The 17,034-nt window shown below is 36.6% G+C and overlaps 1 protein-coding gene across 1 annotated transcript; it reads right to left on the bottom strand.

The window, feature by feature from the left end:
* Positions 1–350: 350 nt before the first annotated feature.
* On the bottom strand, positions 351–16,690 carry LOC121377061 (dnaJ homolog subfamily C member 27-like). Its single transcript, XM_041504920.1, has 7 exons — positions 16,261–16,690; positions 12,534–12,616; positions 11,033–11,102; positions 6,274–6,438; positions 5,414–5,530; positions 3,813–3,973; positions 351–1,719 (listed from the first exon to the last, which is right to left on the bottom strand). Exons 1-7 carry the CDS (start codon positions 16,342–16,344, stop codon positions 1,584–1,586), a joined length of 816 nt encoding a protein of 271 aa, XP_041360854.1. The 5' UTR covers positions 16,345–16,690; the 3' UTR covers positions 351–1,583.
* Positions 16,691–17,034: the final 344 nt, after the last annotated feature.

The following is a 17,034-nucleotide window of genomic DNA, read 5'->3' as shown; positions in this document are numbered from 1 at the left end:
TTTGTCACCTCGCAGTTTTTTGTTTATAAACATGTCAAAATATCTGGATTTCATGGGTCCATAAAACCTATTATTTTACAGATGTGGTCAATAATTGTTTAGTTGCATAATATCATTTGTAAAATTTCTACATTCATTTTTTATTTTTTTTTCAGTGGAAATTTGGATGCACTTACATTTTCAACAAAATATTTTTAACTGAGCTTTGTTCGACATCATGGATTCTTATGAAAAAAAGAAGAAGTTTGTTTTGTTTAACAACACCAATAGAGCACATTGATTTATTAATCATTGGCTATTGGATGTCAAACATATGGTCATTTTGACAGTCACAGATGAAACCCGCTACATTTTTTCCATTAGTAGCAAGGGATCTTTTATATGCACCAGACAGGATAGCACATACCACGGCCTTTGATATACAAGTTGTGGTGCACTGGCTAGAGTGAGAAATAGCCCATAGACCCACCGATCGCGTGGATTCTTATGACGTAACGTCTTCCCATACACACGATTCGAGTCGCCATGACAAATCACATAATGATAACACTGCTTTAGTAGAAATCAAACATTTTTAACAGGACAACTTGTAGTAACAGTTTGTCGAATTAACTTATATCAAGTTAAGGTCAAGTTATACTGAGAAAGATCAAAGTTAAGCAGCGTTGGATCGAATTGCATTGTACATGATGAAGATGGAGTAACAGCAATCTGTAATAACAACATCTAGATTGATACAAGTTTAAACAATCACAAGTTGGAATTATCAGAATATTTTTCATTCCTTTCACAGTTTCCTTTCATAGTCCAGTCTATTGTTAACACACAGTTCATACACTAGTAAATAAAACACAGTCACATGTATCACAAAATCTGTCAATCAGCAGATTGTGGGCGGATCTAGAAAAGTACATCACAGTGTCAATCAGTATGACCAGACTATTTGTCACAGTTACTTGATAGAAATAGGAAGCAGAGTTAAAATGTCCCACTGTCGATCCATCATGGTGGCAGGTTTTAATATTGTTAACCTTGTCAAACATGAGATGAAAAAGAACCAATACCTCCAACTGTCAATCAATAAAAAGTGGGAGGTACTAGAATCAATACACCCACAGTCAATCAATAAAAAGTGAGAGATTCTAGATTCGATACACCCAGTCAGTGACATAGCGTGGGTTGCCAGCGCCCGGGGCAAGGCAATTATTGCGTCCCCTAACCAGTGGACCGTTAGCACTCCCCGAGTCCCTTTAACCAGTCCAGAATTTTGCACCCAGTGCAATCGCCCCGGTGGCCCCACCCACACTACGTCACTGCACCCAGTCAATCAATAAAAAGTGTGAGGTACAAGAACCAATACATCCCACTGTCAATCGTTTAAATAGAGGGAGGTACTAGAATCAATACACCCGTCAATCAATAAAAAGTGAGAGGTACTTTAATTAATACATCCCACTATCAATCAATAAACGGTGGGAGGTACTTGAATCAATACACCCACTTAAAATAAGTAAAATGTGGGAGGTATCATTATTAGTTCTCGTCACTTGTCATTCAACTGTCAATCACACAAAGAGGCGTGGCTATGTCTGACATCGTTTGAGTAGCGCTGTGCGAGCAGAAACCAGCAGTTTGAAGGCCTCTTCACTTCCCGGTGCGACACTCTTGTCTGGGTGAAGTAAAACAGCCAGTCTCCGATATGCCTTGTTCACATCATCCCTGTAAAATAACACGAATTAGTCACAGCGACACTTAAAGGGACATTCCTGAGTTTGCTGCATTGTAAGATGTTTCCGACTAATAAAATATTTCTACGATTAAACTTAAGAATATCAGTGTCTGTATATTGAATGTGTTTCTGGTCATCTTAATATTTGTAAGAAGCCCAAACTGGATTCGGTCTGCAAATAAAAAAATTCGTATGTATGAATTTTTTTATTTTAGGAAACAAAATGAAATTTAACCTAGTACAAATATTAGAACGATCAGAAACACGTTTAATATAAAGACAGAAATATTTTATGCAGAAAAATATATTTGATATGTAATTACAATCGTTAAAAAGTTTCTGTTAGTTGATAACTTTTTAAAAATTGCAGCAAACTCAGGAATGTCCCTTTAAATAAGCACTTTCATAAAAAACATAGAACAAAAATGGGTTAAGTTTAGGGTTAGGGTTAAGAAAATCATACAGTATACTAATGATAAGATTAATTAATTTTGTCAATAAGTTAACTTTAAAAACTTAAATCTGCAATTTTTTTTAGGTATGGCGCCATACCCGTTATACCCTCTGGTCGAAACCCTGACCGTAGCCTATCAACTTTCACAACCAATCAAATATTTATCAGGAAACATCAAGTTTACATTTAAAAACTGTGAAAACAGAAATAAATTTTGAAGAAAAAAACAAAAACACCTTTAAGTAATAGTTTGTGGAGATTTTCCCAAACAATCCTCAAGAAATTTCAGAACCATCTCATGAAAACTTTAGAAGATAGATGTTAATTCAAACAAATATTAGCCTGCCCCCTACTCTACTCCATTATTAAAATGGAAGTCCATACGCCTACATGCAGATAATGTCCTTTCACGTCTCAGTCACGGAGCACTGGTTGAGACAGGAAAAATAGTGAGTCAAAGTTCACACAATAATGAACACTATTATTACCCCAGCGGGCATTCATAACCGGGAAAATAAAAATCATAATTTGTTCACTGAGAAATTAATATTTATTGGTGCAACGTACAATATTACAGGATGACCCTTACAAACCAATGACTGTGTCGGGACTAAATATGACATCATCACAATCTGACAAACATGCCCAAAGATGTCACATACTTTAAAGTGTTTGCATTTATGTCCAGGGCTTGTAACAGGTTGTAGCCAGGTCGCCAAATGAAACCAATGTCCTGTTTGGGCGACTTAAATATTAAAACAATAATGCCGTTAGTCGTCCAAATAATATTATCTTCTTTAGAGCTATAACATATGAGCCACTATTAATATTTGTATTCCACATTAAAATCTTGCTCGTGGTTCGCTTACCATAATTCACCAACATGCATTATTATTTTTGGGGCCACTATATTTTTGGGCGAGTTTCGAACCCTCTTAAGTTTTTAAAGTTAAATTTGTAATAAAATGCTATTTTTATACAGTTCATTACAACATTTTTGACAGAATAAATAGAACATTGGTTATTAAAAAGGATCTGTGATCGTCAATAAAATACAAAGTCACAGCAATACTCAGAATAGCGTGTAAAGCTGTTAACATTGTTTCTAAATAAATGTAGTCATAATGAAAATAGAAAGTTATTAAAGAAAGAAAAACTCAGTATCAATTATTATCAAATTTATCAAGTTTGTTTTGTTTAACGACACTACTAGAGCACATTGATTTATTAATCACTGGCTATTGGATGTCAAACATTTGCTAATTTTGACATATATAGTCTTAGAGAGAAAAGCCGTTACATGTTTCCATTCATAGCAATGGATCATTTATATCCACCATCCCAGACAGGATAGCACATACCACAGCCTTTGATATACCAGTCGTGGTGCACTGGCTAGAATGACAAATAGCCCAATGGACCCACCGACAGGGATCGATCCTGACCACGCATCAAGCGAGCACTTTATCACCGAGCTATGTTAGAACAGCGTGTAAAGTTGTTAATATTGTTTCTAAATAAAAACAGAAAGTTCTTAAAGAAAGAATATAAAATGACTGACATAATAACTAGAATAACAAACTCAGTACCAGTTATTATCAATTTTATGTCCCTCGTCAAATAACTTACTTGGACGCGCCTGCATCCAATCCGAGTCTCTCGAAGTCCGACTTGGAGTTCTTCAGTTTGTGGATGGCGTCGATCTGCTCCTTCGTGTAGCCAAGCTGAGTCTGGGCCGGGAGTCTGCGCCCCCCGTTATCAACAGCAGAGACTACCCCGTCAAACAGAGTCTGAAATAGAAAATCATTTAGTAACAGGCTTTCTGAAATTCAGCGTCTGAAAATAAAAACATTAATTGGTTGCGGGTTTGACATGTTTTGAAATAAAACACTGCATTTTCATGCACTTTTGACAAATTTAAAACAGCAATTTTCTTAATATCATCCATCTTAAAATATTATAAAAACTACATCTATTAATTTCCAAGATTTTAGTGCAACTAATTTTACCCTCTAGCAAAAACTCTCAGTGAGTGAATGAATGAATGGGTTGATGAATGAATGAATGAATAAACAAACAATTGTGCACATGTTTTATGACACTGTGTTCTACTGTACAATAAACTTATGGTGATATAACAAAAAATGCTTGGGATTTTGAAGGTTTTTTTAACTATAATAAACTGACAAAATTCTTCTTGAAATATCCAAAAATTAAAGGTAATTTGCTGAACTTGTTTAAGCTACATGCTGAGAATCCGAACACAGTTGCTTCCCTTGAATTGAAACACAAAGTAATGCAACTGTGAATAAACTAACCACTAACCCACTGTCCTGGACAGACAGCCCAGATAGCTGAGGTGTTTGCTCAGGACAGCATGTTTTAATCTTAATTAGATATAAGCACTAAAAAGGTTTAAGTTAAAATGAATAAATGAACGAACGGATGAACGACCTTTCTCAGTAACCACTAACCCACTTTCCTGGACAGACAGCCCTGATAGCTGAAGTGTGTGCCCAGGACAGTGTGCTTGAACCTTAATTGGATATAAGCACGAAAATAAGTTGAAATAAAAATGTGAACAAAGTAATAAATGGCTAATAAAAATCTCATTTGGCTAATGATTTGGATATAACTGTTTTTGAATTCTGCTAAAAAGTCAACAATGTTGAAATGGGTGAAAAAAAGACACTAATTGTTTTAATATTTACTATAAACTTACATAGAAATTTAAAAAAAAGAAAATGAAATCAATACCTATGATCTAAAATTGCTTCTCTATTTTAAGCATTTGATTTCTGATTGAAATCTGACAAGCACATTTTGCTTCTCACTCAAGAAAATGAATTCAGTCTTGAACTTTCAGCTGAAACTACGCCATCTTGCTTAGAAAGTTAGTTTTTATACATTTGGTATGTTTCTGGTTGTCGTGATGTCAGGCCTGTAGGAAACGGACATGGTGGGGTGGGGGGAGCAGGGTGATAGTGGTATTCATGGATAAAATTGTAAAAAACATTTCCTACTTTATATACATAAAGGTAAAAATATGGCTTGTGCCCCCCCCCCCCCCCCAACTATGGAGGCTGTGATACCCCAGCTGGTGCTTGTGCCCCCCCCCCCCCCCCCAACTCCAGATATGATTCCTACATGCCAGAATGTCTCTAGAAACTCAAGACAGTATCTTGATGTGACTGTCTGACATGTTAGAACTGTGATGTGTTGCTGTATACCTGAAAGACGTTGTTCACACCCTCGCCCGTCTGTGCAGACGTCTCGAAGTAGTGGAAGCGGTGACTGTCCGCCCACATCCTGCCCTCCAGCTCATCAACAGCTCTCTTCTTGTCAATCTGAAGTAAAATTGTACACCGGTATTCAACAGTTAGGTAATCTCTAAGGGGATGACAGGGCTCGAAATTAATGAAGGAAGGAAGGAAATGTTTTATTTAATAACAAACTCAACACATTTTACTTATGGTTATACAGCGTCTGACATATGGTTATGGACACTTCATGGGCTACTCTCTTAGTAGCAAGGCTTCTTTTATATGCACCATCAAACAGAAGGCGAGGGGTACAAGAACATACGGTGGGTATAGAAATCCATAAACCCCAAAGTGATGCTTCTACAATGAATTTATCTTGCCGACATGTTTAACTAATAAGCAATAATTATTAACAATAACAAATTAACACCAAATTGTAAGCACTACTAACCGTCAGTTATATAATGAAAACATGACTACGTGGAAACGACAGTCACTTTTTGCACCCTTGTTTTGGCTTCGTACACAATAAATAGGTACACAGTTTTAAACACATTCAGGTGCATTAGTTATGTTCAAACAAAACATTTTTAATAGCAATTTTGCACTGAAATTTTTCCAGCATTCTTAAAACGTCATGTACACAGTTATGGTTATAGTAAGGAGATGCAAAGTGACGTCATTGGAATACTGACGTCATTCAAATTCAAAACTAGCTGTATTATTACAACATTCAGCCATTCATGTTTTATTTATGTTGGTAACAAACAAATCCATTAGCTGATGATCACTATAAATGTGATATTTACCCTCTTCCCCCCAATTACCTTATTCGCACACACACAGACGACAACATTTTCGGCCTCCGCTTTATCTCCCATCTCACTGAGCATCTCGGATAGCCACGAGTCAAGAGCCTCGAAACTCGACCTATCGGACACGTCAAACACCAGCAGAGCTCCCTGTGTGTCTCGGTAAAACTCATTTCTAACCTGAATAACGCAATACACATTACTTGATCTGACCACTGGACTCGGTAAAACTCATTTCTAACCTGAATAACGCAATACACATTACTTTATCAGACCACTGGACTCGGTAAAACTCATTTCTAACCTGAATAACACAATATGCATTACTTGATCTAACCACTGGACTCGGTAAAACTCATTTCTAACCTGAGTAACGCAATACACATTACTTGATCTGACCACTGGACTCGGTAAAACTCATTTCTAACCTGAATAACACAATACGCATTACTTTATCTGACCATTGGACTCGGTAAAACTCATTTCTAACCTGAATAACGCAATACACATTACTTTATCTGACCACTGGACATGGTAAAACTCATTTCTAACCCGAATAACGCAATACGGATTACTATATCTGACCACTGGACTCGGTAACACTCATTTCCAACCTGAATAGCACAATACACATTACTTTATCTGACCACTGGACTCGGTAAAACTCATTTCTAACCTGAATAACGCAATACACATTACTTTATCTGACCACTGGACTCGGTAAAACTCATTTCTAACCCGAATAATGCAATACACATTACTTTATCTGACCACTGGACTCGGTAAAACTCATTTCTAACCTGAATAACGCAATACACATTACTTTATCTGACCACTGGACTCGGTAAAACTCATTTCTAACCCGAATAATGCAATACGCATTACTTTATCTGACCACTGGACTCGGTAAAACTCATTTCTAACCCGAATAATGCAATACACATTATTTTATCTGACCACTGGACTCGGTAAAACTCATTTCTAACCCGAATAATGCAATACACATTACTTTATCTGACCACTGGACTCGGTAACACTCATTTCTAACCTGAATAACGCAATACACATTACTTTATCTGACCACTGGACTCGGTAAAACTCATTTCTAACCGAATAACGCAATACACATTACTTTATCTGACCACTGGACATGGTAAAACTCATTTCTAACCGAATAACGCAATACACATTACTTTATCTTACCACTGGACTTGGTAAAACTCATTTCCAACCTGAATAACGCAATACACATTACTTTATCTGACCACTGGACTCGGTAAAACTCATTTCCAACCTGAATAACGCAATACGCATTACTTTATCTGACCATTTGACTCGGTAAAACTCATTTCCAAACTGAATAACGCAATACGCATTACTTTATCTGACCACTTGACTCGGTAAAACTCATTTCCAACCTGAATAGCGCAATACACATTACTTTATCTGACCACTGGACTCGGTAAAACTCATTTCCAACCTGAATAACGCAATACGCATTACTTTATCAGACCACTGGACTCGGTAAAACTCATTTCCAACCTGAATAGCACAATACACATTACTTTATCTGACCACTTGACTCGGTAAAACTCATTTCTAACCCGAATAACGCAATACTTTATCTGACCACTTGACTCGGTAAAACTCATTTCCAACCTGAATAGCGCAATACACATTACTTTATCTGACCACTGGACTCGGTAAAACTCATTTCCAACCTGAATAGTGCAATACACATTACTTTATCTGACCACTGGACTCGGTAAAACTCATTTCCAACCTGAATAGCGCAATACACATTACTTTATCTGACCACTGGACTCGGTAAAACTCATTTCTAACCCGAATAACGCAATACGGATTACTTTATCTGACCACTGGACATGGTAAAACTCATTTCCAACCTGAATAACGCAATACACATTACTTTATCTGACCACTGGACATGGTAAAACTCATTTCCAACCTGAATAACGCAATACACATTACTTGATCTGACCACTGGACATGGTAAAACTCATTTCCAACCTGAATAACGCAATACACATTACTTTATCTGACCACTGGACATGGTAAAACTCATTTCTAACCGAATAACGCAATACACATTACTTTATCTTACCACTGGACTCGGTAAAACTCATTTCCAACCTGAATAACGCAATACACATTACTTTATCTGACCACTGGACATGGTAAAACTCATTTCTAACCGAATAACGCAATACACATTACTTTATCTTACCACTGGACTTGGTAAAACTCATTTCCAACCTGAATAACGCAATACGCATTACTTTATCTGACCACTGGACTCGGTAAAACTCATTTCCAACCTGAATAACGCAATACGCATTACTTTATCTGACCACTTGACTCGGTAAAACTCATTTCCAACCTGAATAGCGCAATACACATTACTTTATCTGACCACTTGACTCGGTAAAACTCATTTCCAACCTGAATAACGCAATACACATTACTTTATCTGACCACTGGACATGGTAAAACTCATTTCCAACCTGAATAACGCAATACACATTACTATATCTGACCACTGGACATGGTAAAACTCATTTCCAACCTGAATAACGCAATACGCATTACTTTATCAGACCACTGGACTCGGTAAAACTCATTTCCAACCTGAATAGCACAATACACATTACTTTATCTGACCACTGGACATGGTAAAACTCATTTCCAACCTGAATAACGCAATACACATTACTTTATCTGACCACTGGACTCGGTAAAACTCATTTCCAACCTGAATAACGCAATACACATTACTATATCTGACCACTGGACATGGTAAAACTCATTTACAACCTGAATAGCACAATACACATTACTTTATCTGACCACTGGACTCGGTAAAACTCATTTCTAACCTGAATAACGCAATACGCATTACTTTATCAGACCACTGGACTCGGTAAAACTCATTTCATGATATTTGGTGTGCGTGTCTTGCTCGATAAAATTCATTGTTAACCTGAATTTAACCAAATACCCAATATTTCATCTGACCACTGCAGACATCAAAACCAGCGTTTATAAGCACTTTCTAACCTGAACACCCGTCCCATTAATTAATTATTCTTATGCAGAGCTTCTACATTATGGTAGCCCCACTCCCATGGCTAGTGATATTCAATGTTGAACTAAATAACTACTATTATCATGCCCAATGGCTAGTGAATTTATTTTGGTCCAATGTTGCAGTTAAATCAATTTGTAAATATGAATAATGTGCCCCCACCTCAACCCCCCAATGTTAGTGTTTTGAAGCTCTATCTCCCTCTTTAGGCGATACATCTGATTATTACTATTATTTAGTAAAATTGTCTTAACTTAAAGTAAGGTAGGGCTAGTGAATTTTTAAAATCGTGACTAGTAAAAATTTTAAATCACTGATCCCATGGTTAGTGGATTTTATGAAAATTCTAGAAGCCCTGTCTTATGTAACCACTGCGAGCCTCAAACAATAGAAAATCTGCATAGCCTATTTATGGGTTACAAAAAATAAACTGTAGAAAACTTTTGTTTTCTCTCAAATTCATAACTACATAACACAAATGTCAAACTGGTTAGCATATGCAAAACTTAAACAATTAATAATCACAAGTAAAACACAAGACAAACGTTTGGTCTATAACAAATGTATTGTGGTCGAGTAAATGTTACCTCATAGAATATAGGATGGCCAGCCATATCAAAATAGTAAATGTTACCTCATAGAATATAGGATGGTCAGCCATATCAAAACAGTAAATGTTACCTCATAGAATATAGGATGGCCAGCCATATCAAAATAGTAAATGTTATCTCAAAGAATATAGGATGGCCAGCCATATCAAAATAGTAAATGTTACCTCATAGAATATAGGATGGCCAGCCATACCAAAATAGTAAATGTTACCTCATAGAATATAGGATGGCCAGCCATATCAAAACAGTAAATGTTACCTCATAGAATATAGGATGGCCAGCCATACCAAAATAGTAAATGTTACCTCATAGAATATAGGATGGCCAGCCATATCAAAACAGTAAATGTTATCTCATAGAAAATAGGATGGCCAGCCATATCAAAACAGTAAATGTTACCTCATAGAATATAGGATGGCCAGCCATATCAAAACAGTAAATGTTACCTCATAGAATATAGGATGGCCAGCCATACCAAAATAGTAAATGTTACCTCATAGAATATAGGATGGCCAGCCATATCAAAACAGTAAATGTTACCTCATAGAAAATAGGATGGCCAGCCATATCAAAACAGTAAATGTTACCTCATAGAATATAGGATGGTCAGCCATATCAAAACAGTAAATGTTACCTCATAGAATATAGGATGGCCAGCCATATCAAAATAGTAAATGTTATCTCAAAGAATATAGGATGGCCAGCCATATCAAAATAGTAAATGTTACCTCATAGAATATAGGATGGCCAGCCATACCAAAATAGTAAATGTTACCTCATAGAATATAGGATGGCCAGCCATATCAAAACAGTAAATGTTACCTCATAGAATATAGGATGGCCAGCCATACCAAAACAGTAAATGTTACCTCATAGAATATAGGATGGCCAGCCATATCAAAACAGTAAATGTTATCTCATAGAAAATAGGATGGCCAGCCATATCAAAACAGTAAATGTTACCTCATAGAATATAGGATGGCCAGCCATATCAAAACAGTAAATGTTACCTCATAGAATATAGGATGGCCAGCCATACCAAAATAGTAAATGTTACCTCATAGAATATAGGATGGCCAGCCATATCAAAAATATTCACTTTGACTTCTCTGTCTTTAACATTCACCCTGAAAATAATCAATAACAAATATGTTAGTAACAAGTTTGTTTTGTTTAATGACACCACTAAAATTAATACAAAATATTACTGTTGCATTTAAGGTTTTAAATTAATATAATTACAAACTTTCCGAAATTTATACGATTTACTGTATTCTGATTGGCTGACGTCACTAAAAAACCAAGCGTTATTCTTCCATAAACCTCATAAAAATACGTCATCACGGAAGACCAAGAACATGGTTGACGGTAAGAACGGAAGAAATTATTTTTGAGTGTTTTAAGGTACACTTCTTGTACTGTTTGTAATTATAAGAATTGTTTGTAATTTTTTTAGGAATTTATCGATGTATAAAAGTCACAAATGTAGTATAAAATCGCATAGCGTAGCGAAGCGATTTTATACTACATCATTTGTGACTTTTATACATCGATAAATTCCTAAAAAAAGAGAAACAATTCTTATATAATTTAAAGGGACAAAATATCTTATAGTTCCAATGTTCGACTCAAAATACGAAGAAGAAGTTTGTTATGTTTAACAACACCACTAGAGCACACTGTTTTATTAATCATCAGCTATTGAATGTCAAACATTTGGTAATTTTGATATATAGTCGTAGAGAGAAAACCCATGACAATTTGTCAAAATTACCAAATGTTAGACAGGATAGCACATACCACAACCTTTGATATACCAGTTGTGGTGCACTGGCTGGAACAAGAAACAACCTAAAGCAAGTGCTTTACCACTGGGCTATGGCCCGCCCCATGTTAGTAACAAAACAGGGTACAACATTTCATGTGAACCAGTGTTTGGTTTATATGTCAATAAAGCAAATCTAAATTCACAAACTAGCTTATTTGGTGATCCATTATATTAGAAAAACTTTATTCATGTATTATAAATCGTCAATTTTTGTTTTGTTTTGTCTTAACACGTACAGGGTTGCACAAACTGCATGTTTACTTCACATGTTACACAACCATTCGTGCAAAATGTTTATGGTGGTAAACAATAACATACTCACAATGGCAATTAAAACAATAAAAAGCAGAAAGGAACACAACCAAATTAATATTAATAATTTAATGCATTAAATTATTTTTAATAAAAATTAAATAATGATTTGATTTTTTTATATGAAATTTTAGATTAATAGACATTGTAGTGTTTTATATTATTTTGAAAAACGGGTTACGCAACACAAACTTCCAGTTTGTGCAGCTCAGATAAACCTGCAGCCTACACAATACATCCAGACAATTAATATGGAGAAACACAACACTCGCCACAAAACTGCATGGAAGTCACTGAACTAATGAACACCGCCTCATTTGTGGGAATGACTGGTCTGATGATCTGACGAACGAAGAACGAGAAGAGATGTCAAAATGAATGTTAGATATTTTCAAAAGACAAAAATCGCATGACTCACTTTGTGACACCATAGTCTATGCCGATAGTTGCAAGATATTTGTGAACAAATCTTTTTTCACAGTACCTCTTGATGACACAGCTCTGAAAAACAGAAAAAAGATGCATAATAATTTACCATGACACTACTGAGGCAGTGTTTCTGCCAGAAGGAAATTTTTGGGTAAGACGCTATAGAAATGAATGCATCCACAGTTTACAGGGACTATGGGGGGGGGGGGTCTCTCCCTGAAAGAAAATGGGTTAAGTTTAGGGTTAGGGTTAAGAAAATCATACAATAATGATAAGAGTAATTAATGTTGTCAAAAGGTTAACTTTAAAAAATAATATCTGCTAAACTTTTTGGGTATGGTGCCGTACCCGTTTTATGGTCCAGGGCTACCTCTGGCTGAGCAAAACAATTCACCAAATTGTCTAGATATTAAGCTTTAAAAATGTCAGAAATTGTCAGTTATTTTCTAAAAAAATTCAATTATTACATGAAATTATTTCGCCAAACTAAAATTCGCCAACTGCTTTCAAAATTTGCAGTTGTTGAATTTGGCGAGTGCCAGAGGTAGCCCCGTTACGTTCTGTCAGAAACCCTGTGCGGGATATCGAGTATTTGTAGGCATCACAGCATATCATATGATAAACATGTAAATGTCTATTCTCTCAAAATGCCAGGCTTTGTTAATTAATCTATAATAAAAAAAAACACATATCTAAAACAAAGTTTCCAAAGTTTATAGATCAGGAAAAGTCACATATATTTTGTGATATTGAGAACCAAAAATAACACAAGACCCCCAAGCCAGTTTCTAATCATACATTTTTATTTTAATATTTATCATAGAGTCATACTGTAACTAATATTTACTTTTTCCAACTCCAAACATTTTTAACTTGCCCACATCCTTTTAAGGTTCAGGCATATTTGTTTTTTCAGGATCAACCACAAATATTGTCTATTTATCAGAACTACATACAGTTAGCCTAAACTGCCATGATAAAGCCATTGATATTTCAAATGGTCGAACACTATATTATCTGGACACGCAGTAGTTAAACTGGATTTCATTAGATAAACTGAGGGAGACAGGTTAATAAAGCTGGAGTCGCAGTAGTTAAACTGGATTTCATTAGATAAACTGAGGGAGACAGGTTAATAAAGCTGGAGTCGCAGTAGATAAACTGAGGGAGACAGGTTAATAAAGCTGGAGTCGCAGTAGATAAACTGAGGGAGACAGGTTAATAAAGCTGGAGTCGCCAGTAGATAAACTGAGGGAGACAGGTTAATAAAGCTGTAGTCGCAGTAGTCAAACTGAGGGAGACAGGTTAATAAAGCTGGAGTCGCAGTAGTTAAACTGGATTTCATTAGATAAACTGAGGGAGACAGGTTAATAAAGCTGGAGACGCAGTAGTTAAACTGGATTTCATTAGATAAACTGAGGGACAGGTTAATAAAGCTGGAGTCGCAGTAGTTAAACTGAGGGAAACAGGTTAATAAAGCTGGAGACGCAGTAGATAAACTGAGGGACAGGTTAATAAAGCTGGAGACGCAGTAGTTAAACTGAGGGAAACAGGTTAATAAAGCTGGAGACGCAGTAGATAAACTGAGGGAAACAGGTTAATAAAGCTGGAGTCGCAGTAGTTAAACTGAGGGAGACAGGTTAATAAAGCTGGAGACGCAGTAGTTAAACTGAGGGAAACAGGTTAATAAAGCTGGAGACGCAGTAGATAAACTGAGGGAGACAGGTTAATAAAGCTGGAGTCGCAGTAGATAAACTGAGGGAGACAGGTTAATAAAGCTGGAGTCGCAGTAGTTAAACTGAGGAAGACAGGTTAATAAAGTTGGAGTCGCAGTAGATAAACTGAGGGAGACAGGTTAATAAAGCTGGAGTCGCCAGTAGATAAACTGAGGGAGACAGGTTAATAAAGCTGTAGTCGCAGTAGTCAAACTGAGGGAGACAGGTTAATAAAGCTGGAGTCGCAGTAGTTAAACTGAGGGAGACAGGTTAATAAAGCTGGAGACGCAGTAGTTAAACTGAGGGAAACAGGTTAATAAAGCTGGAGACGCAGTAGATAAACTGAGGGAGACAGGTTAATAAAGCTGGAGTCGCAGTAGATAAACTGAGGGAGACAGGTTAATAAAGCTGGAGTCGCAGTAGTTAAACTGAGGAAGACAGGTTAATAAAGCTGGAGTCGCAGTAGATAAACTGAGGGAGACAGATTAATAAAGCTGGAGACGCAGTAGTTAAACTGGATTTCATTAGATAAACTGAGGGAAACAGGTTAATAAAGCTGGAGTCGCAGTAGTTAAACTGAGGGAGACAGGTTAATAAAGCTGGAGACGCAGTAGTTAAACTGAGGGAGACAGGTTAATAAAGCTGGAGTCGCAGTAGATAAACTGAGGGAGACAGGTTAATAAAGCTGGAGTCGCAGTAGTTAAACTGAGGAAGACAGGTTAATAAAGCTGGAGTCGCAGTAGATAAACTGAGGGAGACAGGTTAATAAAGCTGGAGTCGCCAGTAGATAAACTGAGGGAGACAGGTTAATAAAGCTGTAGTCGCAGTAGTCAAACTGAGGGAGACAGGTTAATAAAGCTGGAGTCACAGTAGTTAAACTGGATTTCATTAGATAAACTGAGGGAGACAGGTTAATAAAGCTGGAGTCGCCAGTAAAATATGATTTCAAACTTACTAGCTTGAGTACATGTCCCAGGGCTACCTCTGGGTGAGCAAAATGTTTCGCTAAATTGTCTATTAAACTTCAAACATTGCAGAAATCAACAGTTAGTTTCTAGAAAATGTCAATGTTTACATGAAATGATTTCGCCAGAGCTAGCCCTGATATCCTCTAGCCCTACCGTGGTACATTAGGACACTACATACATAGGACACTACATACATTAGGACACTACATACATTAGGACACTACATACATTAGGACACTACATATATAGGACTATAAAAAGAAACACAAATTCTGTCTGAATGGGCGCACTTTGTATTAATTATTGATACATCATGGTTTTTTTTATAGTTATTGTATAATGCCATGACCAAACTTAAAAATTATCAAACAAAAGGTCTGTGTATGTTTAGGAAGAAGGAAGACATGTTTTATACTCAACACATTTCAATTACATTTCATGGTGTCGGACATCTGGTTAAGAACCACACAGATGAGAGGGGAAACCCACTCTCACCAGGTTATGGGCTACTCTTTTCTTTTACATACGTCATCCCACAGACAGGACAGTACATACTATGACCTTTGTTATACCTGTGAAACCAGCAATGGACCATTGTGCTCACAGATTGGATCAAATGGAGATTTAGGAAGTTCAAGCACAGTACTTCACTACTTGGTCAGGGTTTCTGCCAGAAAGAAATGTTTGGGTATGGCGCTATGGACTTGAATGCAACCAGTCAACTGGGGGTATGGGGGTGCCTCCCCCCCCCGACAGAAAATGGCTTACGTTTAGGGTTAAGATTAAGAAAATCATACAGTAATGATAAGAGTAATTAATTATGTCAAAAGGTTAACTTAAAAAAAAAAAAAAAAAATCTGCAGAAACCGTTGGGGTAAAATATCCGACTGGTCCGCCCTTTCATTCATTCCACATATAAGCCCCATCAAAAAATCTCTCTTTACATTGATGATGGGATGGCCCGGGTGGATATATTTCCATTAAGAGGTTGAACCAGTGGACATTTGGGATAAATTAAATGTCGAACAATTACCTTTCCCACTTCTGCATTTCCCATGCTGATGATTTTAATTCTGAGAGGCTGTTTGATCTTCAGCCCTCCTTTTGTTGTCGACATTTTTTTTTTTTTTTGTGGGCACGTTTAGAATAATATAAATTAATTAATTAACTGAACATGGGACAAAATATTCACAAAGTCTTTCAAGCTCAAAATGTGTTATCATGGCAACAGGATTTTTTTTATCCAAACAATTCACATTTTTGAATGATTTAATATTATTATAACACTAAATTGACTAAAACATTCATCAGCTGGCTGTGTCTGTCATTCGGTGAGTAAATCAATTTCCAGATCTTTAAATAAGACTACATTTTGTTTAACAAACGTCTTTAGACAACTTTATGTCATATTTTCGGCATGTACCGGAAGTAACAAGTACGAGCCGGAAACAGAAATGTGGTGCAGATCGGAACACCTCGGCCAATTACGGATTCTTCGGTTTGATTCGTAGAATTAGTCGAGGAGTTCCGAGTGTAAGCTTTAGTTTAGCATTAAGATTGATTTAAAGTTTTTGTTCAACAACACCACTAGAGCACATTGGTTGATTAATGGATGTCAAACATTTGGTAATTCTGACACATAATCTTCAGAGGAAACCCGCCAATTTCTTCCATTAGCACCAGTTAGGGATCTTTTAAATATATGCACTTTTCCACAAATAGGAAAGCACGTATAGCCTACCTCTGACTAGTTGTGGTGTACTGTTTGGAACGAGACCCCCCCCCCCCCCCCCCCCCCCCCAGTTGA

Source organism: Gigantopelta aegis, chromosome 7 (genome assembly GCF_016097555.1).
Source record: "Gigantopelta aegis isolate Gae_Host chromosome 7, Gae_host_genome, whole genome shotgun sequence".
NCBI classification, from domain to species: domain Eukaryota; kingdom Metazoa; phylum Mollusca; class Gastropoda; order Neomphalida; family Peltospiridae; genus Gigantopelta; species Gigantopelta aegis.
This window is presented reverse-complemented; position numbering and strand designations above follow the sequence as displayed.